Source organism: Perognathus longimembris, chromosome 5 (genome assembly GCF_023159225.1).
Source record: "Perognathus longimembris pacificus isolate PPM17 chromosome 5, ASM2315922v1, whole genome shotgun sequence".
Lineage (NCBI taxonomy): Eukaryota > Metazoa > Chordata > Mammalia > Rodentia > Heteromyidae > Perognathus > Perognathus longimembris.
This window is the reverse complement of record NC_063165.1, coordinates 168467-195299: the sequence shown is the minus strand read 5'-3', so window position 1 is coordinate 195299 and position 26833 is coordinate 168467. Positions and strand designations below refer to the sequence as shown.

The 26833-nt window shown below is 41.2% G+C and overlaps 1 protein-coding gene across 6 annotated transcripts in view; it reads left to right on the top strand.

The window, feature by feature from the left end:
• Positions 1-26833, top strand: part of Dip2a (disco interacting protein 2 homolog A) — an 84454-nt gene that overhangs the window by 11719 nt on the left and 45902 nt on the right. For 2 of the 6 annotated variants that reach the window (XM_048346056.1, XM_048346051.1), the window contains exons 2-6: positions 8708-8779; positions 16483-16599; positions 19319-19438; positions 20667-20894; positions 24283-24414. In XM_048346056.1, the coding sequence (XP_048202013.1) occupies positions 8708-8779; positions 16483-16599; positions 19319-19438; positions 20667-20894; positions 24283-24414 (669 nt within the window). Of the gene's footprint in view, positions 1-8705; positions 8780-14016; positions 14163-15010; positions 15092-16482; positions 16600-19318; positions 19439-20666; positions 20895-24282; positions 24415-26833 lie in introns of those variants that run through there. The other 4 variants (XM_048346055.1, XM_048346054.1, XM_048346057.1 and 1 more) reach the window with 4 other exon arrangements.

Genomic DNA, 26833 nt, shown 5'->3' with positions numbered 1-26833 from the left:
TTCTAGGTAGTTCAAGTTCAGTTTAGCTAACCATGGCCCTTTGCGCTTCCACATGCAACGTTAGACTTGCTTTTGTCAGTTTTCATAGAAAAAAATAAAAAAAATTTTGATTCAGATTATTAAAACTGACTCTAAAGATCAATTTGGAAGGAAATTACATTTGCAGTTTTGAGTCTTCAGGTTCGCAAATGCCTATATGTTGCCTTAGTCATCTTTATCTCAGTCATCTTTTTGGTTTCCATCATTAAACCAATTCCTTGATTTAAGATATAGTATTTTTCAATCCTTAGGAATTACCTGTTTTGATATTTTAAAACTCATAATCTTGGGGGCAGGGAATGTGGCTTAGTGGTAGAGTGCTTGGCTAGCATGCATGAAGCATTGGGTTCGATTCCTCAGGACTGCATAAACAGAAAAAGCTGGAAGTGGCACTGTGGCTCAAGAGGTAGAGTGCTAGCCTTGAGCAAAAAGAAGCCTAGGGACAGTGCCTAGGCCCCGAGTCCAAACCCTAGGACTGGCCAACAAACAAACAAAAACTCATAATCTTGCCTTTTAATTCCTTGAACATACTGATTCATAGCCTTTTTTTTTTTTTTTGGCCAGTCCTGGGCCTTGGACTCAGGGCCTGAGCACTGTCCCTGGGTTCTTTTTGCTCAAGGCTAGCACTCTGCCACTTGAGCCACAGCGCCACTTCTGGCTGTTTTCTGTATATGTGGTGCTGGGGAACCGAACCTAGGGCCTCGTGTATCCGAGGCAGGCACTCTTGCCACTAGGCTATATCCCCAGCCCGATTCATAGCCATTTTAACATTCTATATGTGTTGTCTTTCTACTATCATTTCTCATGTTTTTGCTGTAGGTTATTGCTATCTTTTTTTTTTTTTAGCTTTTACATCAACTTTATTCATAGAGCCAACCTATGTGAGTTAACAAACCCCACATTACCAACTGTTGTAGGAATCATATTCTTTCTCACATGTACCAAAATCTCATATTCAACAATGAATTCTGGCTTTGTTACAAAACCTAAACAAAGACACACATACACACACAAGTGCTCCGGTTATTGCTATCTTATATTGTTAGTTATTTCAATTGAAGCACTAGGGCTCAAGTATGTGGGGAACATTTTTGACTCGAAATCATGCCATGTTCCTCCATAGAGGGCTAACCTTTGCTTTGGCAGAAGGATCTGGGGTGCTTGCATTCCTATGGAGAAAGTGGGTTGAGATTGGATATTGTCCTGTGAGAGTTGCTGTCTTTTTTCATTTATACCCACAGCCTGGTCTTTACATGTGCAACAGACAGCCTAGACACTTCCCAGAGTCCCTTTCCATGGTGAGTGCACAGCTGAATCTGTCCAAGTCTACTTAGTTTAACCACTTGGTGGTTACTTTCCATCTGGCAGACCCTTTTAGGTAAAAATCGGTCCTAATTATTTTTTTTTGTTTTTATAATATCTTTAGATTTAAAAGATAAAAAAACAAAAAACTTTTAAAAAGCCTCTCCTTTCTTAAACGCAGTCTTTTTAGTTGTTTCAAAGGAGAAGTTGGTCTGAGTTTCATAATTCTGCCTTTATGCCTCTATGAGTATTCAGTGTAATGAATGTGTATCATCTTTAGCTTAGGTAGTGTGTATGGGTGGGTGGGGGACTTGCACTGAAAGTCAGAGCTTCACTTGGCTTTTGTGCTCAACACTGGTGCACTACCTCTTGAGCCACACCTCCATTTCTGGCTTTTTTTTTGCCAGTCCTGGGCCTTGGACTCAGGGCCTGAGCACTGTCCCTGGCTTCTTCCCGCTCAAGGCTAGCACTCCGCCACCTGAGCCACAGCGCCGCTTCTGGCCGTTTTCTGTATATGTGGTGCTGGGGAATCGAACCTAGGGCCTCGTGTATCCGAGGCAGGCACTCTTGCCACTAGGCTATATCCCCAGCCCATGGCTTTCTTGATGGTTAATGGAAATAAGGTAAAAATCTCACAGACTCCCTACAACCCTGACATGCTCCCTGCAACCACTGACACATTCCCTGCCACCCTGACATGTCCCCTGAAACCACCAACATATTTCATGCCATCCCTGACATGATCCTTATAACTACTGACATGTTACCTGCAAATCCTGACATGCTCCCTGTCTTTATTATTTTGTCTTTTCAAGGATTTCAAAATGGGGTCGTACAGTATGCTATTTTTTAGAGCAATTTTTCTGTCTTTGAGATTCATCTACACTTTTCATGAATCTAGTCCATTCTTTCTTGTTTCTGAGTTGCTTTCTATGACATAATTATACTATGTTCTATTTATTCATTTGCAAAATGTCTGGGCTATTTACAGTTTGGAGCAGTTGTGAATGAAGATACTATAACCATCTGTATGTGGGTTTTATTTGAATGTAAATCTATTTGTCTAAGGTAGATAGCCACGACTACTGTTACATGTTTAGCCTTATAAAAAGAACCTTCTAGTTTGTTCTCCAGGTGGCTATGCCATTTTGCATACCCTCTAGCAAGGACCAGGAGTCTTATTGCTCCTAATCAGTGATTTTGTCAGTTTTGAAAAGTTTAACCATTCTAAGAGGTATGTTGTTGTGTCGCATGATGGTTTAAATTTCTGCTTCCCTAATAAAGGGAAAAAGATTAAGGGTAGAAATCAAGCTAGGTCTCAGGGGCTCTCACACCTGTGATCCTCACTACTCAAAAGGCTAAGACCTGGAGGATTGTGGTTCGAAGCTAGCCTGGAAAAAATGTCTGTGAGACTCCATCTCCAATTATCCAGCAAAATGCAGGGCTGGAGGCATGGTTCAAGTGACAGAGTACCAGTCACGAGCAGTAAAACCAAATGAAAGGCCCTGAGTTCAGATACCTGGGGCCAGCTCCAAACAATCAAAACCCAAAACAGTACAATTAAAAACATAAAAAAAACAGAAAAAAATCAATGATGCAAAAATCCAGTGATTTGAAAATACAGTAAAAGCAATAAACCCCTAATACACTGACCAAAAAAAAAAAAAATGTAGAGTACATTGGGCACCAGTTGCTCATGCCTGTAATCCTAGCTACTTTGGAGGCCAAGATCTCAGGATTATGGTTCAAAGTCAGCCCAGGCAGAAAAATCCGTGAGACTCTTACCTCCATTTAACCACCAAAAAGCCAGAAGTAGAGTTATGGCTCAAATGGTAGAGTGCTAGCCTTGAGTAGAAAACTCAGGGACAGTGCTCAGGCCCTCAGTTTAAGACTTAGGATCAGTATAAAATATGTAGATTACCAAAAACCAGGGATGAAAGACCCCCACAGAAATTAAAGGGATGGTAAGAGATTAAAGGCTTTGCTATCCATGTCCTTTCAAACAACTTTGGTGAAATGGACCAATTTTTTGAGAGCCACGTACTACTAAACCTTACCCATAATGGGGTAAATGACATGACTAGTCCTATAACAATGGTTATTTAATAAAAGTTCAGTAATTTTTTAGTAAAAGAAATAAACTTTATAGTTTAAATAAACCTCCCAGGAAAGAGTTTTTTAAAATATTTATTCATTTATTGTCGATGTGATGTACAGAGGGGTTACAGTTTCATATGTAAGGCAGTGAGTACATTTCTTTTTTCTTTTTTTCTTTTTTTTTTTTTTTTTTGCAGTCCTGGGGCTTGGACTCAGGGCCTGAGCACTGTCCCTGGCTTCTTTTTGCTCAAGGCTAGCACTCTGCCCACTTGAGCCACAGCGCCACTTCTGGCCGTTTTCTGTATACGTGGTGCTGAGGAATCGGACCCAGGGCTTCATGTATACAAGGCAAGCACTTTTGCCACTAGGCCATATTCCCAGCCCATGTGAGTACATTTCTTATTCAACTTGTTACCTCCTGCCTCATTTTTCTCCCACTTTCCCCCCTCCCCATTTCCCTTACCCCCCAAGGAAAGAAATCTTACAGGCTGATGTTGTTGGCAAATTTTCGTAGACATTTAAAATATAAACAATTCTACACCATTGCTTCCATTATATATAGTGGGGGACAGTCCTGGGGCTTGAACTCAGGGCCTGGGCACTCTCACACTTGAGCTACAGCTCTGTTTCTGGGCTTTTGGTGATTAATTGAAGATAAGAGTTTCATGAACTTTTCCTGATCAGGCTGGCTTCCAAATAGCTAGGATTACAGGTGTGAGACACTGGGATGGGGCTACTTCCGTATATTTTTGAACTTTTTTCTTTGAAATAATTTTAGACTCATGCATAAGAAGTGACAGAAATAGTACATAGAACTCATCTAGTGTTCCCCAACAACATCTTACATAACCATAACACATTGTGAAAGCCATCTGCCATACATTTTAATTACAAAGGGTATGTGATTATTGTGCTGGAGATTTTAAAGAGTTTAAAAGTGTTTGAAATAAAGCAGAAAAAGCCAAGCAAGAGCACAAAGTCCTGAATTTAAGCCCCAGTACCAGTACACACATAAGACGTATATGTGAGGTGAAAAATAGAATCTGTCTCACACTCTACCCAAAGCCAAATAAGCATGTTCCTCTTCTTCTAGACATTTTTCTGCATATACACTAATATATATATGAACATGCAGATAGTTTTATTTTATCAGAACAGGATAATCTTATATAAATATTGCTTTTCAGCTTGCTATTTTTACTCAGTAGGAAATAATTACTCTTCATAAATAAACCAATACCCAGTACCCCAAATATCAGGGAAGTTTTTTAAGACTTTCTTTTTTCTAGTAAATAATTTGACTGTCTCTGGTTATTTGCTGTTACACACATCATGTGCTGCCCATCCTGTTCCTGTGAACTTTAGGGGTAATGATGTGCTTTTGAGAATGTGTTTTGAGAAGTCTTGTTGGTCAGTCAGTGCCTTGGAGCTATGTCTTGGGATTTGGCACCCTGGGTGAGGCTGTTGTGGCCATGGGGATCAGCTGTGGCCACATATTTTGCCCTGCCTAAGGAGTAGGGGAACAGCTACCTGCCTTGCAAAATCTATCCAGAAGACAGAGGAGAGTTCAACCTGCAGGTTCCCTGCAGCCTCCCCTCTGGGGCCTTGGGGAGCAAGGCTCTGCTGTTCTCTAGTGTCTGTGTTTCATTGTTTTCCATGAGAGAGTTCTGAACTTGAGGTCAGATAACTTGGATTTGTGTTCCTTCTCCATTAGCTTGCCAGTTTTGTGCCTGCACTCCGTTCTGGTACCCTATTGTTCTATATGTACTGGGAAACTATTCTGTAGTATGTAAGTGTGTGCACATGCCAATGTGTGTTTAACATGGGCATGTGAAAATATAGTAAGTAACTAGTTGCACATGAAAACAATAATACAGATGGTCCCTGACTTGTAATGGTTTGACTTAGAGTTAAGCAGTATGAATTCAGTAGAATTTTTGACTCGTATTGTGAATTTTTATCTTTTCCCAGACTAGTGACACACAGTTCAGTATCTTCTCATGATGGCCAGCCATATACTAGTATAAGTGTTCTGAGCATGTTTCAGTGCAGGCTAAGTTAGGAGGCTTGGTAGGTTCGGGGTATCAAATAATTTTTTTTGACACAGAGTATGTTCAACTTGTGATGAATTTATTGCTATGTAACCACATTGTTAGCTAAGGATCATTCATATCTGATTATGTTCAATTGCTTCTGTTATAAAAATGAAATGGGCTCCAGGGTATAGTGAGCATCAACTAGGGAGTGAGTATGTTTAATATCTTGATACTGTTTTGGTACCTTCATCTTTTTTTTTTTGATGTGCCATGGGGCTTGAACTTAGGGCCTGAGTGCTATCCCTGAGCTCTTTTGCTCAAGACTACCACTCTACCACTTTGAGCCACACCAAACCTTCACCGTGTGTGCGTGCATGCGTGTGTGTGAGTTGGCTTTGGGGCTTGAACTCAGGGGCTACTGCTGTCCCTAAGCTGTTTTGTTCACAGCTAACACTGTACCACTTGGGACATATCTCTACTTTCAGCTTTTTTTGGTTAATTAGAGATAAGAGTCTCATGGATTTATCTGCTCAGGTTGGCTTTGAATCACAATCCTCAGAGCTCAGCTCCTGTGTAGCTAGAGTTACGGGTGTGAGCCACTGGCACCTGGCTTCTGATGTTCTTAATACCTTCACCATTCTGATGTTGATTTAAAATGGAGCCATAGTGAGGATAGATGGGTTCTAGGAAATGAATAATTATTTTTATAAATGAACTTCACTTCGTTTAAATATTGGTTTACCAATTTTAATTTAATATGGCAGCATTTACTTTCCATTTAAATTGGTTACATTTGCGTATATTCTAGAGGAAACAAACTAGGAGTAGATGCTTTAAAAATGTGTAGGTTTTAGCTAGGCACTGGTGGTTTACACCTGTAATCCTAGCTACTCAGGAGGCTGAGATCTAAGGATCATGGTTCAAAGCCAGCCTGTGCAGGGAAGTCCAGGAGACTCTTATGTCCAACTAACCAGCAAAAAATTAGAAAGAAAAAAAAAAGACAGAAGTGGAGCTGTGCCTCAAGTAGTAGAGTGCTAGCTTTGAGCAAAAAAGCTCAGTGACAGCACTCAGGCTGAGTTTCAGCCCCAGGACTGACAGGCATGCATGTGCACGCATGCATGTGCACATGAGCGCATGCACACACAGACACACACACATGCACACACGTATGCTTTGAGGTATACAGGTTCATATTTAATTAGTGAAATTATGCAGATAGCTTATGAAGCAGATGAGGATGGTCATACTGATGGTCTGAGTGTCCAGGGAGTGGAGAGTGTACTTCCAAAAGGAGCTGGGGGTGGGCTTGCCTGAGGGTCTAGACATGAGGCAAGGACAGAGCACTTCCAGGGGGCCTTGGAGTTAGATTGTAGGTCAGCTGTACTCATCACTGAGGATGGGTTGTATTAGAAATGGAATATTTAGAGAAGGGAATGAGAAAAAGATTCTTAACATAATACAATTCAAGTCAATGAAAATACATGAACACAAAGTAGTGTACACCTTCAGAAGACATTCCATTAAATGACACACTAAACACAGCAGGACTGTTGCTTTGTGCAGGTGGAGGCAGAACATGGAGTGAACAATGGGATGGGAACAAGTAGGGTAGGGTAACTCTAGAGGATAGGTCTACATAGCCAAAAGGACATTTTGGTAGTCCCACCAATAGGTGCACTCCTGGCCCACACCTGGGCTTCCCTGGTCTCAGGCTCTTTTTGTTTGGGCTGGCATATTAATGCCCACCTAGAGCTTCTAGTGGTACATAAATTAGATGTCAGACACTCAAAGGTGTCCATATTTTCACATAATAAAGCCTGATCAAGACAAATTTTTTAATTCTTTGGGAGGAAATATTGGTTATGCACTCAATAAGTGATAGAAGCCCATGTCTTCTGATACTCAGCACTTTTCCTGATTGTTTAGAGGGAAGTGGAGGACAGAGGAGGGCTTACAAACACTAAAATCCTCAACAAAAGTAATAGTGAGAAATTGTACTAACATACAGTTGTACGAAAAACGTACAGTGAAAGTTGTTATAATATTTTAATTTTTGTACTAGTACTGGGGCTTGAACTCAGAGTTTCATGCTCTTGTTTGGAATTTCAGTTCAAGAATGGCACTCTCAATTGAGTCCCACATCCACTTGTAGCTTTCTGCTAGGATTACAGGTGTAAGCTACTGGTGCCTGGCATAGTTTTTTTTTTTTTTTAATCTAAATAAAGTCTTCAGAAAAATATCAAAGATACACTATTAGCATTTCTAGTTCTGTATAGGAATGAAATAGTACATGAAGAGTAAGGTATGCTTATGAGGTATCCTACCTCATTCCCAGGTAGTTTATCTTGTTTTAGGCTGTTATTTGTGACAGTTTATGCAGACAGCAATCCTTTTCCCCTGATCCTCTCCAAGGAATACCTCCTGGGCTGAGGATAGCTAGGCCTGAGACTCCTTTTTTCTGGTGCTTCAAAAACTTTAACCTGCACAGACATCATTTGAAAATCTTAGTAATTGCAGATGTAGATTTTGTTGAAGTGTGGCCTGAGTTGCATTTTTTATAAGCTCCTAGAGGATGCTGATCATTATTTTAAAGGCTTTATCTTTGCATTCAGTGAGGGTCTGTGAACAGAGTATACATTGTGTGATCACCACCACAGTCTTGTCACAGAAGAGTTTTACCATCCCAGATTTCCTGGCCCCTCTGATGACAGTCCTCCCCACTCTCCCAATCACTGTCTTTTCTGGCCTGCGGATTCATCTTTTCCAGAGTGTCAGTAAGTGGAATAATTCAGTGTGTAACCTTGTAAGTCTGGTATCTTTTGTTCAGCCACTGACATAGGAGATCTGTTCAAACTGCTGTGTGTCAGTGATCTCTTCCTTTTTATCAAATGGCTTTCCATGATGTGGATCCATTAGAGTCCATCTGGTCACCTAGATGAAAGACATGAATGTTGTTTTCAGGTTTTAGATGATAAATTTTTAAATTTTTTATTTTTATTGAAAATGTGATGAGTAAGGGGGTTATAGTTACATAAGTAAGATAATGAGTACATTTGTTTTTAATCATTGTTACTCCATCCCTCATTTTCTCCCACTTATCCCTCCCTGCTCCCTTCCCCCCAAGTTGTAAGGTTCATGTCCAACATAGTGTCAAGTGTAGGTGATACATTTTTTTATTAAAAAACATGGAACTTTAGAAGATATGTGATTATTTCTTTAATCATTATTTTTAGGTGACATCACTCAGAAAGGATATGAAAAGAAAAGGGCAAAGCTGCTGGCTCGTTGTATTCCACTTATTCAAGGTAAGGTCAGGACACTCAGATGTTTCATAACAATTACACTGTTCACTCTCTCCATTTCTTTTCAGTGATACTGGAGTTCCTCACCACAGCAATAAAGCAAGAGAAAGACAAAAGGAATCTGAATAGAGAAAAAAGTCAAGCTATCCCTGTTTGCAGATGATCATAATAGCTGAAAGAGCCTAGAGACTCCACTCCCTCAGCTCCTAGAGCTGGTAAATACCTTTGGCAAAGTAGTGGGATATAAAATCAACCCAACTTTTCTGTATATCAACAATGAGTGGATAGGGCAACCAGGAAAACAATTGTTTGCCATGGCTTAAAAGAAAGCCTAAAATAGAAAAACAAACCCTAGGTGTAAACATAACGAAGTAAAGGGCCTCTACAATGAAAATTATAAAAGTTCAGAAAGAAAATGAAGATGACACCAGGAAGTAGAAAGACTTCCATGTTTGCCGGAGCAAACAAAGATGGGGGAGTTCACCATTAGGAGGGCCAGGCGCCTTTAACAGCACAGGCTGAGATGGTACTGGCTGTGAGACAATAGTGGGAAAGGATCAAAGTCCGCCAGGATTGTGGGCGGGGCCCACAAGTTTCTACCTTTACAGGAGTTTGTTGTTTTGGATGAAGCTGTGACAATAGAGCTATAATTGATTCCAACATATTATCCACATGGGTCAATCTATCTTTAGTAGGCTCATTGCATAATTTCTCCTCAGTGTCTGAGCCATCTGAGTCTTCCTTAATATCTAGCCCATTGGGTTCAGATTTTATTAATTTTCTCAGTTCTTCCCGGGCAGCTGCATAAGCTCCGGGGGCTGGGTGATGCTCATCAGGTCCCTGTTCAGTTTCTCTGATCGACTGATTGAATCTAATCCGTTCATGTCTAGGATCTAAACAATCTCAGACCAGATTCCAGAGAGTAATAGCATCCACTGGGGTTTTCTCAGGGCCATTCGCATCATAATGTTCCTGAATCTTTTTTTCCAATTTTCTGCCAAGTTTCTAAGTTTATGGTTCCTTCCTCTGGTAACTGGGGGCATGCTTCAATAAAGTGAAAGAGACGTTCTAAGTGACTTTGGCCAACTTTCACTGCCCGGGCATGAAGCATGCCTTTGGGGGCCTGTATGTATAGCGTACGGCTGTCACTTAGTCCCATAATTTCTTACTCCCGATGATCTTTCTCCCGCTCTCCTTCTCGAGTGATCGATGTCCTTACCTGAGCGGGGGAGAGGGGGGGGGGGGGGGGCGGGTCCTCTGCCGTCGTCCCAGGTGTTCAGGTCCCTGTTTGGGCGCCACTCTGCCGGAGCCAGCCGGCAGCGAAAAGAAAATCCTGAATGAGGGGGGCGAGGATTAAAGAAAAGGAAAAATACAAGACAAGAGAAAAAAGACAAGAGGCGAAGTATGGGGTTCGGGAGGTCTGCAACTTAAGATTGTAACTCAAGACTGCAGCCAGGTTTATTCTTAACTTCCAGGTTATATGCAGTTTGAAAACCAGGAAATAGCATAGGCTTAAAATTACAGAGCACAAAAAGGCTTGGAGTTAGCAATACCCAACATAGCTAAGACAGGATGAGGTTGGTTAACGTAAGAATGGACCCCAGAGCAATACCTGATGGTGGCTAAGATAGGATGAGGTTGGTTAACATAAGAATGGACTCATGGCAGACATAGTAAAGCATTTCCGATTTTCCATTAAGCCATGTCCTTGCACGTCCTTGAAAACACAGCCAGAGGTCAGGAAGAATTTAGCTGCAAGTTTGGCTCTTGACACATGTTCATGGATGACCAGAATTAATATCGTGAAAATGACCATACCACCAAAGGCTATCTACAAATTTAATGCAATACCATCAAAATTTCAATGCCATTCTTTGCAGAATTAAACAATCCAAAAATTTCATATGGAACCACAAAAGGGCCCAAATAGTCAAAGCAAATCTGGACAAAAAGAAAGCAATGCTAGAGGCTTTATAATTGCAGACTTCAAACTTCAATACAGAGCTGTAGTAAGAAAAACAGCTTAGTAAGGGCACAAAACCAGACATGAAAACCAATGTAATAGGCTAGATGACCCAGAAATAAACCATGTACCTATAGCATCTGATGTTTGACAATGTACTACATTGAGATTGACAGCTTCTTTTTTTAATCAAAGGATACCACTGAGAGATTGAAAAGACACAAATAACTGGAAAAGAATTATGCTAAAGTGTACAAAGAATCTTGCTGCAGGACTGATGTTCACTGCAGCTCCACTGCAGCCTATGAGATCATCTCCTAACTCAATGAGAAAATGGCTAGCAGAGAAATGGGCAGTGGTTCAAACAGGTATCACATAAAAAGAAATCCTGATAGCCAACAAGCAGATATATGTGTAACTCTCACCATCAGAGAAACACAGATTGAAGCCACAGCAGGCAACTAGTGTCACACTGAAGGTAATAGGTCCAGGAGTAGTCCTTCAAATGAGCATGAACTGTGTATGAAAATCTTGATCATAGTACTAAACTGCCTAAGACCTCAACCTCATCCAACATAATTGAGACTGGAACATCAGAGACCTACGTGCCTCAGCAAGAATGAATATCCATAATATGGTGAGAGGGAAAGGAGCTATTATAGAAGAATGTGGCCAACACACCAGGATGTCTGTGTAAAGACTTTATATAGCAAACGAAAACAGAAAAGGGAATGGCTTTCCAGAATGTGGACTTGAGATTTGAAAGAGCTCAGGGGGAATATGGCTTAGCAGTAGAGCGCTTGCCTAGCATACATGAAGCCTTGGGTTCGATTTCTCAGCACCACATAAACAGAAAAAGCCAGAAGTGGTGCTGTGGCTTAAATGGTAGAGTGTTAGTCTTGAGCAAAAAGAAACCAGGGACAGTGCTCAGGCCCTGAGTGCAAGCCCCAGGACCCTATGACACCTGATAGTGCTATGGCTACATTGAGTCTTTCTGTGTAGTTGTCAAACTACTTACATGCTTTATACTGTCTTTGTTGGTGTACTATATGTCAGCAACAAAAAGAATGATGAGAAGGCTGTTTATATGCTGATAGTTTTGTTGTTGTTTTACTGGTACTGAAGCTTGAACTCAGGGCCTTGCACTCTTACTCAGCTATCTTGCATACAGGTGGGACTCTGGCATTTAGCTGGTTAATTGGAGATGGTTAATTGGAGTCTTATGGACTGCTGCCCAGGCTGATTGAACCACAGTCTTCCAGGTCTCAGCCTCCTGAGTAGCAAGAATTTACATATATGAGCTACTGACACCTCTTACTGATGTTTATTCATACAAAGCAAAAAGAATAAAACTGAAATTAAATGCAGATGTTAAAATGAGATATTAAAACAACTTGAAGCCAATTTCCCTGAAACCACCAGCAATCCTCAAAGTTATTCATTTTCATTCCTAGTTGAGATAAAAAGATGTTTTCTATGCCCACTTCACATGGGAAGTGTTTCCCACAGTGATGTGGGTAACAAGATGGGATAAATACTAGAGAACAAGAAGCAATCATTTTCCAAGTGGTTAGTTTATGCCTCAGGAGGCTGATTATTTAGCTGCCAGAAATAGTAAGAGTTTTGGGGTTCTTGGCTATAAAGAGAGAAGATAAATATGTGAGAACAGGTGGCCTTTTCTCTTGCAATAGTTCTTTTTGCCTGTCATGGGATCTGGGCCTGGGAGCTGTTCCTGAGCTTTTTTTTTTTTCCCTCAAGGCTAGTGCTCTAGCACTTGAGCCACAGCTGTACTTCTTGGCCTTTTGTGGTTAATTGGAGGTAAGTGTCTCATTGACTTTTCTGCCAGGCTGACTTCAAACTATGATCCTTAGATCTCAGCTGGGATTACAGGTGTGACCCACCAATGCTGGCTGGCATATTCTTTTTTTAAACATGAAAAAAAAAGTCTCATTCATAATGAAAATACACTGTTAAATGTTTACTAATACTTTTAGCAACAGAAGTGATAGAACTTGTTTTAGGGTCATAAAATCTATTTGGAGGAAATAACCAAATGTTATTTGGTACATGATGAATCTTACCAATTTCCTAGATGGAAAAACTTAACATTATAAAACTTGCTGTTTTTACCAGGTGCCAGTGGCTCATGCCTGTGATCTTAGCTACTCACTCAGGAAGCTGAGATCTGAGGATAGAGATGTGAAGCCATCCTGGGAAGACAAATCCTTGAGACTCTTATATCCAGTTGACCAGCAAAAAGTTAGAGGTGGAGATGTGGCTCAAGTGGTAGGGTTCTAGCCTTGAGTGAAAAAGCTGAGCAAGAGCAGGAAGCTTTGAATTCAAGCCCTAGTATTGCCATAGAATTATAAATAGAACTTTTAATTTTCAAAAAAAAAACCCAAAAACAAAACAAAACTGTGAGGGGCTGGGAGTATGGCCTAGTGACAAGAGTGCTTGCCTCATATACATGAAGCCCTTGGTTCAATTCCTCAGCACCACATATATAAAAAAGGCCAGAAGTAGCGCTGTGGCTCAAGTTGGCAGAGTGTTAGCCTTTAGCAAAAAGAAGCCAGAGACAGTGCTCAGTCACTGAGTCCAAGCTCCGGAACTGAAAAAAACAAAACAAAACAACAACAAAAACTGTGAACATAGTACAATCTGAATACCAGTGGCTGACTTTCTTTTCTTTTCTTTTGTCAGTTGTGGTGTTTGAACTCAGTGCCTGGGCACTTTTCTTGAGCTCTTTTGCCCAAGGCTAGTGCTCTACCACTTTAAGCCACAACTCCACTTCTGGTTTTTGAGTGGTTGGAGAAAAGAATCTCTTTGTTGGGTGGACTGGCTTTGAACCACAGTCCTCAGAAGGCTTAGGCCTTCTGAGAAGCTAGGATTACAGGTGAGAGTTGAACTGATGATCCATTAGAGGGAGAAAAGTTGTGAGACTGGTACATAAATTTGAAAAGGATCACTAGTGAGTAGGGACTGGTTGGTTGTTGAAATGTCAGCCTGGTTATGCAGGTCCTAGGGCAACTATAAGTGGCTGGCAGGGTAGAAACAGCCCTGTTGGTGGAAGGGAGTGCAGTGATTACTTGAGACAAGAGACAGGACTTACTTAAATAGTTGCTGCTGTCCTTCTGGAAGCAAAAGCATTCTTTCTCTCCACCACCACTGAACATACATTTTAGCATTTAACTTCTAAATAGGTTTTTTAGCTATAAAAATGTCAAGATTCAGGAGAATGTTTGGGTGGGAGTTGTCTTCACAGGCACTATCTTTGCAGGAAATCTTTGGATGGAAATTGTCTTCACAGGCAAGTTTGTAGACCTGGAAGCTAGGAAAGAAAAGAAGTGACAAGTGTGATTGGCTCCCCCAGTAGCTGGATGGCAGCTCTGTAGTGTGCACAGTGAAGCACTGCTCCTCAGCAGAGTGAAGCTTCCTGACTTTGCTGGGGCATGAGGATTTCAGAGCTGTATAAAATAAATAAAAATTAAAAGAAGAGGGACAGGAGACTTGTCTCAATCAGTGAAATAACTGCCAAGCAAGTATGAAGCCCTGAGTTTGAATCCACATACTATACCCCCAGTGTTTTTTGTTTTTTGGCCTGGTCTCAGTGTCTGATCTCTGCAATCCTAGCTACTTAGGAGTCTAATGTCCAGATGATCTGATTTTGAGGCCAGCCTGGCCAGGAAAATCCATGAAACTCCATCTCCAAAATAGCCAGAAAAAAAAGCTGGGCTGGAAATGTGGCTCAAGTGGTAGAGCACCAGCTGTGGAACAAGAAAGCTAGGCCCCAAGTTCAAGAGCTGGTACTGAGGGAAAAAGAAAGAAAACTGAAAATGAAATTCATTGACAAAGAAGCTAGGCATGGCGACATGTTTATAATCCAGGTTAACTTGGGAGATGGAGATGTGGTCCAAAACTAGCTCAGGCAAAAAAAGATAGTGAGAACCTATCTTAACCAATAACTGGATATGGTGTTATACACCTGTAATCTCATTAGGAGGCATAGATAGGAGGATTGTAGTTCAAGACTGGCTCTTGAAAAAGATAGACCTTGTCTGAAAATTAAACTAAAGCAATAAAGGTTGGGGCAAGGCTTATGGGATAGAGTACATACCTACCAAGGAAGAGGCTCTCAGTCAAACCCCTCTTTCCTCCCCCCAAAAAGAAAAAAAAATTCAAAGTGGAAACAGATGGACAATAAGCACTAAGTCATGTTCAACCTCAGTAGTAGATATGGAAATAAAAAGTAAAGTGTATCATTTTTCTCTTAGGAAATTGGCAAAATTCTAAAATTTTTTCTAACACCTGGTGCTGACAAAGATGTGAGGAAATGGCTCTTGCATTCATTGCTGGTAGGAGTGTGAATTTCTATAAACTTTTTGAAAGTTATCTTTTAGTAGTTGTTAAAGTTTAAAATGCATCTGCTTGTTGGGTACTTGTTGGCTTATGCTTATAGCTACTCAGGAGGCTGAGATCTGAAGATCCTGGTTTGAAGCCAGCCTGCGCAGGAAAGTCCTTGTGACTCTTATCTCCAATTAACCATCAAAAAGCCAGAAGTGGAGCTGTGGTTCAAGTGGTAGAGCACCAGCTAACCTTGAGCAAAGAGCTCAGGGATAGCTCCTAGGCCCTGTTTCGGGGTGTGGTCAGGTCAGCTAGTGAGACTGTAATTACCCACTGACCAAAACAGTTTCTTTTTTGTTTTTGTTTGTTTGTTTGTTTGTTTTTTGCCAGTCCTGGGACTTCAACTCAGGGCTTGAGCACTGTTCCTGGCTTCTTTTTGCTCAAGGTTAGTACTCTACCACTTGAGCCACAGCGCCACTTCCGGCTTTTTCTATATATGTGGTGCTGAGGAATTGAACCCAGGGCTTCATGTACACAAGGTGAGCACTTTACCACTAGGCCATATTCTCAGCCCCTGACCAAAACAGTTTCATGAGACATTTTTTTAAACAAAAAAAGTTAGACCCATTATTTTTGTTGAATCCCAGGTAAAGATTTTGTTTTGTGCTGTTAGCACATGTCAGCAAATTAGGACAGGAATGCCAGAACCGTGTTGTAGAGAGCTGTATGTATACTTGTGCTTAGAGGTTCAGGGAGCCAGGAGCTTGGTGAGCTCTTGTGGACAGCAAGCAATATGTTCCTTGTCCATCTCAGCAGTGTCCATAATTGGAGACAGAGCAAGAGAAGCTATCAGCTGCTGCAGCTGTCCACTGACTTTGCCAGGGTACTGGGCACTGTTTGTTTGTTTGTTTTGTCAGTCCTGAGGCTTGAACTCAGGGCCTATGCTCCCACAGCACCACTTTCAGTTTTCTGGTGGTTAATCAGAAATAAAAATCTCATAGACTTTCCTGCCCAGGCTGGCTTTGAACTGTGATTCTCAGATCTCAGTCTCCTGAGTAGCTAGAATTAAAGATATGAGCCACCAATGCTCAGCTATACATGTTTTTTTTGTTGTTGTTGTTGGTTTGTTTTGCCAGTCCTGGAGCTTGAACTCAGGGCCTGAGCACTCTCCCTGGCTTCTTTTTGCTCAAGGCTAGCACTCTACCTCTTGAGCCACAGCACTACTTTGGTCTTTTTCTGTATATGTGGTGCTGAGGAACCAAACCCAGGGCTTCATGCATGCTAGGCAAGCACTCTACCACTAGGCCACATTCCCTACCCTACGTGTTGTTTTAAATGGGAGTTTTTATAATTGGAAAAGCAAATTGTTTACTTGAGGTATTCCCAAAAATTTGTGTTTCAGGAGTAGACCCGTGCCTACAAGCAGAGAATAGAATCCCTGGTCCTTCTCTGTCTACAGCTATACCCAAACCACAGAGGTCTCGGCTTACCAATTCAAGGGATGAGCGTTTCCGATCAGGTAGGCTCACAGCCTGGGAAGTGAGGTGTGGACAGGCTAGATGCTTGCACACTGGCCACCAACGCTTTTACTTTTTCTTTGCCAAAAGTTTGTTGAAGAAGTTCTTTTCACTTGAGCAATATTTATATCATCAGCTTGGTCAAGAAAAAAAGTAACCATCATACAACCAGTCTGTTGGTTCATTTATGTATTTTTGTGTGTGTGTGCGTGTGTGTGTGTGTGTGTGTGTGTGTGTGTGTGTGTGTGTGTGTCCTGGGGCTTGAACTCAGGTCTTAGGCACTGTCCTGAGCTTTTTTGCTCTAGGATAGCATTCTACCATTTGATCCACGGCTCTACTTCTGGCTTTTTGGAGGTAAGTTGGAGATGAGTGTCTTATAGACTTCCCTGCCTGGGCTGGCTTTGAACCACAGTCCTCCTATTTCAGTCTCCTGGTAAGCTAGGATTATAGGTATGATCCACTGGTTTCAAGCATCCAATCTGTATTAATATCTTACTTAGCTTAAGTGCTGGTTAATGTATCACTGAGCTTAATTTAGGAGATGCTTGCAAAAACCTGGAGGAGTCTTCTTCCACCTTTACTGGGATATATATTAACTGATGTTGTCCACTTAGTCATGAGTAATTTTTGGTGTCATGGAGCAGCTCTACCACTAATGTAGGTGTTTTAGAATTCCTATCCTTTATAATTTTGGAAATTTCTGTTACTGTTTGGTAGTGCTTTTATGAATAATTATATTTTCCTTGGATTACCATAATGCCCATTGAAAAAATTCATACTTTCAATTATAGGTTACATATTGAAAACTTTTGAGCATTCTTCCTATTTAGCAATATTTTCATACTACATATGTTTTTAAATACATTTAAGCTTTTTTATTGTTTTGTTGGTCATGATGCTTGAACTCAGGGCCTGGATATTGTCTCTGAGCTTTTGTGCTCAAGGCTAGCCCTCTACCACTTTGAACCATAGCTCTACTTCCTGGCTTTTTGTGGCTAATTGGAGATGAGAGTTTCACAGACTTTCCTGCCCCAGCTGGCTTTGAACTGTGATCCTTAGATCTCAGCCTCTGACTACAGGCATGAGCTACCAGCACCTGGTAAGTGCTCTTTTGTTAAGTGTTTCTTAGTAAAATGCTTAATAGGTATAAGGAAGTGATAATTTAAGAATACCTTAGCTGAATGCTGGTGGCTTGAACTTAGGACCTAGACACTGCCTCTGAAATATTTTGCTCAAGGCTAGCTCTGCTTGAGCCACAGCTCCACTTCCTGGCTTTTTGTGGTCAAGTGGAGATAAGTGTTTCACAGATTTTCCTGCCCCAGCTTGGCTTTAAATTGTGATCCTCAGATTTCAGCCCCCTGAGTAGGTAGGATTATAACCATGGACCAATAGCACCTGGCTAGGGGTATTCATTTTTGTATATGAATATCCAGTTATTCCTGCATCATTTGTTAAGAACACTATACTTTCTCCAGTTAATTTCTCTTGTGTGTTACAGAAGCAGTTGGTAATGTATGTACACATCTATTTCTGCACTCTATTCTGTTGCATTCATCTATTAAATATTCCTTTGAGGCAAAATCATGACCTCTCCATGTAGAAATCAGTAGTTGAGTCCTCCAACTTCTTTATTTGTGTTCCTTTTATGTAGTGTGTCATTTCTCTAGTACTCTAAAGATTGCTCCTCATCATTGTGCTAACACTGACTGTGTTCCCTCAAATTTCTCTACTGAAGTCTTAACCCTGAGTGAGGCCTTTGGAGGTGATTAGGGTCAGATGAGTTATCAAGGTTAGAACCTTCTAATGCGATTCATGGCTTATACAAAGAGATATCAGGGGACTCTTCCCTCTCCTTACTACTACTAGCTGAAGATACAGAAGAAAAAAAAAATGCTGTTTATAAGCCAGAAAGAGAGCATTCACCAAGAATCTGCCATGCTTTTGGACTTCTGGCTTCCAGAATATTGAAAAAAAAAATCCCGTATTTCTGTTATTCAAGACCTATCTTTGGTATTTTGTTGTGGCAGCTTGAACACTGGCATTGAATCATTTGTTTATGATGTGCTTGGTGGTATTATGTTTGTGTATTGTGTTTGAGGTTTGTTCAGTTTCTTGAATCTGTTGATTTCACATATTACATTATTGTGTAGATTTTTAGTGCTAGCTGTTTTATTTATAGCTTTTTCCCTTAGACAGAAAAAAAGCTTAAATTTACTACATGGTCACAGTTACTCCCACATCTGATATGTGGTCTCCTGATTTGTTTTGTCTTGCTTGCTTGCTGTGACCAAGGAAGTACGCTGCCACATTTCTAGCCCTTTTTACGTTTGTTATTTTTAAGACAAAGTCCTAGTTTTTTCTTTTTGTACCAGCCTGGACTAGCTTGGACTGTGATCCTCCTACCTATAGCCTCCTTGTGACTAGACCACAGTTGTGTGCCATCACACCATTATATTAATTGAGATAGAGTTTCGCTAACTTTTGTCCAGGCTTACTTTGAACTGTAATCTTCTAGGCCTTTACCTCCCAGGTATCTTATACTGCAGGTACAAGAGCCATTATGCCCAGGCTGTTCTTTGTGGCTGAATAAAACTCCACTGAATATATAGACCTCAACCACTGGTAGACATTTAGGCTGATTCTATAACCTTTGGAAACATCAATTAGTTTGAATCTTTGTAGCCAATCTGATAAAAGCATTCTCTTGCTCCTGCTGTGTAGATGTTCACACTGAAGCCGTGCAAGCAGCTTTGGCCAAATATAAGGAGAGAAAGATGCCTATGCCTTCCAAAAGACGGTCCGTCCTTGTGCATTCATCTGTGGAAACCTACACCCCTCCAGGTATTGAAAAATGGTGTCAGAAATGGTTGTTATAAGTGTTTCACAGGCCTACAGGTACTATATTAGTCTCCTTGAGTTGAATACCCCTTTGGTCTGAAATTTAGAGCTAAAAGATATTTGAATATGCACATATTCCTTACCTGAAAATCACACAGCATTATTCTTTCCTAAATGGATATTTGCATTCTTTAAGACTTTGTGTATGGTTTATTGTTGGTGTTTTTTTTTTCACTAAAATGCTATTTATAACTTTCATCGAGAAGAACCTAATATAAACCACTTCTCAGTTTTTACCTCTTACTTAGTATCTTGTTACCAGGATTTATATGGTATGTTATAAGACTACTTGGGGGAGTTTTAGGTGTATTTTATTGTTGTTCAGAAATGAAAATTACAGGTGGGGCTTCTTTTCAACTTCCTGTGAAACTGGATTGAGATTTTGGTATATAGTGGCTTCACATCCATGAACTTTCCCAGCTGCCTAAGTGACAAGTGACAACACTTATTTTTTGTTTGATGCACTTGGAATTATTATTACACAGTAAAACAAAATCAAATCGAATATTTTTTAATTTGCAAGATGATTTAGTGGTTTTTGTAATGTTTATTTGCTTAAAAAGAAAGGGTACCGAAAAAAATCTTAGAAATAGCTGTAAAATTATTTCTGTTGAAAGAGCTATAGATACTATCGAACTATAAGGAATCTTTTAATAATTGAAAGCCCATACTAAAACACAATCACAATAACTGGATAGAAGCTTAGCTAATTTTATTGACACTTGTCTTAAGGATTTCTTTCTAGAGCTGATTTACCTGATGTTCACGGAAGGACAGACAAGGACAGGGCTGCAACTCCCATGGCCCCCCATAGGGCTTATGCACAGACCCGTGCACACAATTCAAGATGCTGACTGGCTCTGGCCCGCTGCAGGATGTCATGATGTGGCTGTGGTGTGTGGCTGTCTAGACATGCAGTATGTGTCTGGTTCAGGACTTCCTCTGGCTAGGGAATGAGAGGCTGTCTTCACACATCATGTGTGGCTCATGGGATTATGTTCCTACAGTAGGGCTCCTCTGATGCTCTTCCTGACCAAGGGTAACCTCTGAGGTATCACTTGCTTTGTGGGGGCAGGGCCATGCTGTAGGCCTGGAGATCCTGACAGATAGAACCCCATTCCTCTCCTGACCCATCCCTACATCATGCCTGTCATCATTATTTTAACCACAGACACGTCATCTGCCTCAGAAGATGAGGGCTCTTTACGGCGACCCGGGCGACTCACCACACCGCTCCAGAGCCATCCCAGCGTCGAGCCCTGGCTCGACCGGGTCATTCAGGGCTCGTCCACCTCATCCTCTGCATCCTCCACCTCATCTCACCCGGGAGGGAGACTCGCTGCCGTGCCCAGCGCCACCACCACTGCACTTGCAGGCCTCTCAGCCCACGCTCATCTAGGTCAGTAACAAATTATGTGGCCCCTGCCAGCAGGGACAAAAGGCTATGCCAAATGACTGCAGCCACACAGTCAAGGGTCAAGTGGGGCTTCTCTGCCTGAGACACCAGCCAGCTTGGTGTTAATAATGATAGATGGCAGAAATGAGATAGTAATTGGTCATTTGCATCCAGACTAAATCCTTAATAATCCATTGAGCAACAGTATGTCTTGTTTCCCAGATTTTACTCCATCCAGACCTTCCTCTTTCTTATCTGGAAGAGGCCCTTTAGGGGACAGGAGCTGTTCTGTGCATCTGTTGTCTGACACCCAAGACTTGTGGTGTGTGGCCACTGACAGCATGTTGTACTTGTGGTATCATGTCATCCCTTCCTACTGTCCAAGTGAAGGAACCTAATAGCTGTTGGTGGCCATGACAGCTATCCTGAACCTGCTGCCTTTCTTGTGTACATGGCTACAAGGCCATCTTTTGTCCTACCCTGGTGTCCTGAGACGGGAGTGAGTTGTACCTATGGCCTGGTCACCTAGTCTTTCTTCCTCCAAATACCCCTCAACCTGGGAAAACAGTTCAAGTCACAGCTAATGTGCAGGGATCTTTGCCAGATTTGTAGCCCTTTGAGTTATACTAATCTCAGAAAGGAAAAAACAAACACCTACTTTTCATCATTTGAAACCCTGACTGTAAACAGAAGCAGCTGTAAGTCATGTGAAGCCCACATTATTTTTGCCCTAGTGACTTAGAATATAACCTGTATTATTGAAGATGTATCTTTGTTTTCCTAGATATAGAAGGAAGATAAAAGATTATATGTTTGTATCTTGCCTGAGACTTCATGGGTGCTTAGTGTGGAAGCTAGGCCTGACACTTACACTTTTCTTGATGTCTCTTCATTTTCTATGCTGTTCTGCTGTACCTGATGTACTGACCACCCATTACACACTGTGATGGACTGGTGTGGGCAATAAATTCCTGTGGGCCTCCCCAGGTCATTCTAGCCTCCTGTGCTGACTTGCTTTCATATAAAATCTTAAAGTTTGGGCTAGATTGGAGGTAATAGAGTGTTTTAGTGGCCGGGAGCTTGTGTTTCAGCATCCTCTGTGGGGCATGTCAGTGCTGTTCTTTGGCTTTTGTTTGCTTCAGTATACAATGTATACTTCTTTGTTGAGCATGTTTTTTTCTACTATTACCTAAGTCAGATGCAGACTCATAGTGCCTCACTCCATACCCCACTGTGTTTCCCGCTCTTTTGGAAAACAACTGCTTCAGAGGTTTCTGACCTTTCCTTGGTGTCCTGTGTATAGGTGGTAACTACACTCACCTTTCCTCAAGAGAGTTGCCTGTGTACTGTTTATCTTCTGTTCCTATTCATCTTGAGATGTAACATCATAGAAATACATAGTGTCCACTATAAAATAGTGGATGAATAGTGAATGAAATAGCTTTTGAATGTTCCATTAGCTTGTTTCTTCTTTCTAGAGCTCTTTCCTAAGGAAAAGGGAGCAATGTAGCATTTGCATTTATTATCACTGCCACGCTGTCTACACATTATTTCATGGTTAGCATGCAAAGTTAGCCACAGTTCAGAACATTTGAATTTTTTCATCAAAACCTTACTATAGTAGAATGGGAAGGAAAAATGAAAACTCATTTGTGAAGACCATACCAGACAAGGACACCACTAGAAAAGAAAATTATAGCCCACTCTCTTTGATAAACATATATACAGAAATTTTCAATAATGTGCTTGCAAACTGAATTCAGTTACATTTTTAAAAGATCATATACCACAATCAAAATATAATAAATTTAATACAGCACATAAAAAGAGTGAAGGATAAAAACCACAGGAACAACTCAGTCAGTGTAGAGAATGACTTTGACAGAATTCAGCATCCTTGTAAGAAAAAAAGCTCTGAAGAGCCAAGAGCTGATAGCTCATTTCTATAATCCTAGCTATTCAGGAGGCTGAGATCTGAGGATGCCAGTTGTAGGCCAGCCCAGCTAGCCAAGTCTCTAAGACTCTTACTTCCAATTAACCACCAGGAAAAAAAAAAAAAAAAGCCAGAAGTAGAGCTGTGGCTCGGATGGTAGAGCACTAGTCTTGAGCACAAAAGCTCAGGGACAGCTTCCAGCACCCTGAGTTCAAGTCCCAGAACTGGCATACACACAAAAAAAGCAATACTCTGAAGAAACTAGGAATAGAAGAAATGTACCTAACTATAATAACAGCTATATATGATATACCTTTAGCCAGTGAAAAACTAAAATCATTTCCTCTGAAGTCAGGAATAAGACAAGGGTATCTGCCTGGGAATATGGCCTAGTGGCAAGAGTGCTTGCCTGATATACATGAAGCCCTGGGTTCAATTCCCCAGCACCACATATATAGAAAACGGCCAGAGGTGGCACTGTGGCTCAAGTGGTAGAGTGCTAGCCTTGAGCAAAAAGAAGCCAAGGACAGTGCTCAGACCCTGAGTCCAAGGTCCAGGACTGGCCAAAAAAAGACAAGGGTATCTACTTTCTCTATTCTTATTTAATTTAATACTAGAATTCCTAGCCAGAGCAATAAGGCAAGGCAATAAAATAAAAAGGATTCAAATAGGGAAGGAAGAAATCAGAAAACAATTCCATTCACAATAGCTCTAAAAACAAAACAAACAACATCGCAGGAATAAACTTAAGAAATGAAGGACTTCTATAATGTAAACATAAAACCTTGAAGAATGACCTTGAAGAAGTCATTGAAAAGAACTTGTTCACAAATGAGCAGAATGAGTATCATGTAAATGGGTATACTACTGAAAGCACTCTACAGGTTCAGTGTAAAATCCATCAAAGTTCTAATTTGTGATATAGAAAAATCATTTCTGAAATTTATATAGGATCATAAAATACTTTACCCAACTCCGTTGCAGACATTTTTAACTGGCAGTGGGGCCAGTTTCAGCTTCTGTGGTTTTATTCTTAGAAACCTATGAAGGTGCTGTGTTTGTGATCCAGCATACTTTTGGGAGGTTAGGGCAGTTTATAGAAATCTGGCTATTATTCATAATGTAACAAAAAGTATTCTAGTACCAGTTGATTTCAGATTCTTGCTAGGCTGTTGTGGTTGTAAGTGATTTTTCTACATAGCTGTCTGTGCTGCAGCTGTGGCTCTGGGTCTGGATGCCCCTAAGAACCAAGCCTTCCACATGTGCACATTCAATGCATCGCATCTGTAAGTGTACAGGGTGTGATTATGCCTTTAAACAGGCAAGAAAAAACAATGAAGTTTACATACTCTCCTAGCTTAGAGCTTACTAGTGAGGTCATCAGACTGATGGGGTTTGGATAGTATAGGCTTGTTTTCAGTTCATGGCCACTTCTGTGTTGGATGTGTTTTTCTGAAGCAGATCTGCACCCTGCACCTCCTGATGTCACCACTGGGCTTGTGGAACCCTCACACTATGAGCGTCCTCAGGTGGCTTCTGTGAGAGGTATTCCTCGGGGGTATAGCCGGAACATCCTGGAAACTGCAGATGGTGAGTGTGTCTCTTTTTGAAACAGCAGAGAAAAGGTTTTCTGTTTGGGTATTAAGTTGTAGTCCCTCCCTGTAGATAAATAGAAACTGTTACGGGGTTCGAGGGAGGAGATTCCACATCCTTCCAAGAGTCCACCACTCAGAGACAGTCTCAAGCGAAAAGATGGATTTATTGGGGAAGCAAAAAGAGAACTGACCGGCCAGGGACGCAGCACAGACTCAGGAGCTGAAACTACGACCGTAAAAAAGGAGCGGGCTGACTGTCCAGGAACACAGTGCAGACTCAGGAGCTAACACTGTGACCCTCAACAGCCCTCGAGCTGGGGTTTATAAAGGTAAAAGTGTAGCACAGATAGATATAGGGGGGTGATGCAAGGGGTAGAGCAAGCAACAAACAAGTTAAGCCATTTACAGAAGCAGAATTTGGGGGTCAGGTTGACCTAATATTTTACTTCATTTAAACAATTGTTACCATGTTTCCCTAATCAAGATGGAATCAGCAGTACTCCCTACAACAGAAACCAGTATACAGCAGATGTTATTATAAAAACCATCATGTGGAGGAATAATCAGAAATATACATGGAATTGACCATGCAGAGAATTAAGAGAGTTAGGAGAGAAAAACTTCAACATGAAGAATGAGTGCAAGATGATTGGATCCTCAGTGAGATCTTCAGCAAGAACACCCTGCACAGGCTGTGAACATTCTGTGCAGGCTCAGAAAGTGCACTTAGAAGAGTATTTAGACCTTATAAGGCTCCTAGGGAATAAGAAATGTTTAAACTCAGTGACTTAAGAGTGGCAAAACTAGGTGCTGGTGGCTCACACCTGAAATCCTAGCTACTCGGAGGCTGAGATCTGAAGATAACAGGTTTTTTTGTTTTGTTTTGTTTTTTTTATTTTGGCTAGTCCTGGGGCTTGGACTACAGGCCTGAGCACTGTCCCTGGCTTCTTTTTTTGCTCAAGGCTAGCACTTTGCCACTTGAGCCACAGCGCCACTTCTGGCTGTTTTTCTGTATATGTGGTGCTGGGGAATCGAACCCAGGGCCTCATGTATACGAGGCAGGCACTCTTGCCACTAGGCCATATCCCCAGCCCTGAAGATAACAGTTTTAAGTCAGCCCAGAAGTCAAATGTGAGAGAATCTTATCGCCAGTTCAACAGCAAAAAGCCAGAAGTATAGGTCTGAGTCAAGTGGTAGACCACTACTTGAGCTAGAAAGCTAAGCTCAGAGTTTAAGTTCCAGTAAAGAGAGAGAGAGGAAAAGAAGAACAAAGCAAATTCAAAGTAGGAAAATAAAACAAAAAATATTTGTACAAATCAATTCAAATAAAAACATAATGAAAAATGAACTGAAAGCTAGTTTTTTTTTTGAAAGGTCAATAAAATTCAATCCTCTAGCTAGATGGGTCAAGACAAAATGAAAGGATGAGGCAAAGCAAGAATGCACACTTCTATTCAACACAATAATGTAGGCTCTAGCCAGTGCAGTTAGACAAAATAAATAAATAAATAGCATTAAAGTTGCCAGGCACTAGTGGCTTATGCCAGTAATCCTAGCTACTCTGAAGGCCAAACCTGAGGATCAGGGTTCAAAACCAGCCCAGGCAGGAAAGTCTGTGAGACTCTTATTTCCAATTAATCACAGAAATAGCTGGAAGTGGTACTGTAGCTCAAGTAGTAGTGTGTTAACCTTGAGCAAAAGGAACTTAAGGACCTCGCCCAGGCCCAGAGTTCAAGGCCCAGGACTGGCCAAAAATAAATAAAAATTGCTAAAGAAGTACAATCATCTCTGTTTGAAGATAATAGACTTTTAGACTCTTTTTTTTTTTTTGGACAGTCCTGGGCATTGGACTCAGGGCCTGAGCACCTTCCCTGGCTTCTTCCCGCTCAAGGCTAGCACTCTGCCACCTGAGCCACAGCGCCCTTTCTGGCCGTTTTCCATATATGTGGTGCTGGGAAATCGAACCGAGAGCTTCATGTGTAGGAGGCAAGCACTCTTGCCACTAGGCCATATTCCCAGCCCCAAATTCAATTAACTTTCTTTTTTTTTGCCAGTTTTTGCCAGTCCTGGGCCTTGGACTCAGGGCCTGAGCACTGTCCCTGGCTTCTTTTTGCTCAAGGCTAGCACTCTGCCACTTGAGCCACAGCGCCACTGCTGGCAGTTTTCCATATATGTGGTGCTGGGGAATCGAACCGAGAGCTTCATGTGTAGGAGGCAAGCACTCTTGCCACTAGGCCATATTCCCAGCCCCTCTTAGACTCTTATATGTGGAAAACTTCTAAGATGATACACACATATAAACAAATGAATAAATGAATTCATCAAAGTAGCATGTACAAAGCCATCACACAACAATTTCTATATATTAATAGAAACAGTCTGCAAGGGAGAACTTAAATAGTGTTAATAGTGTT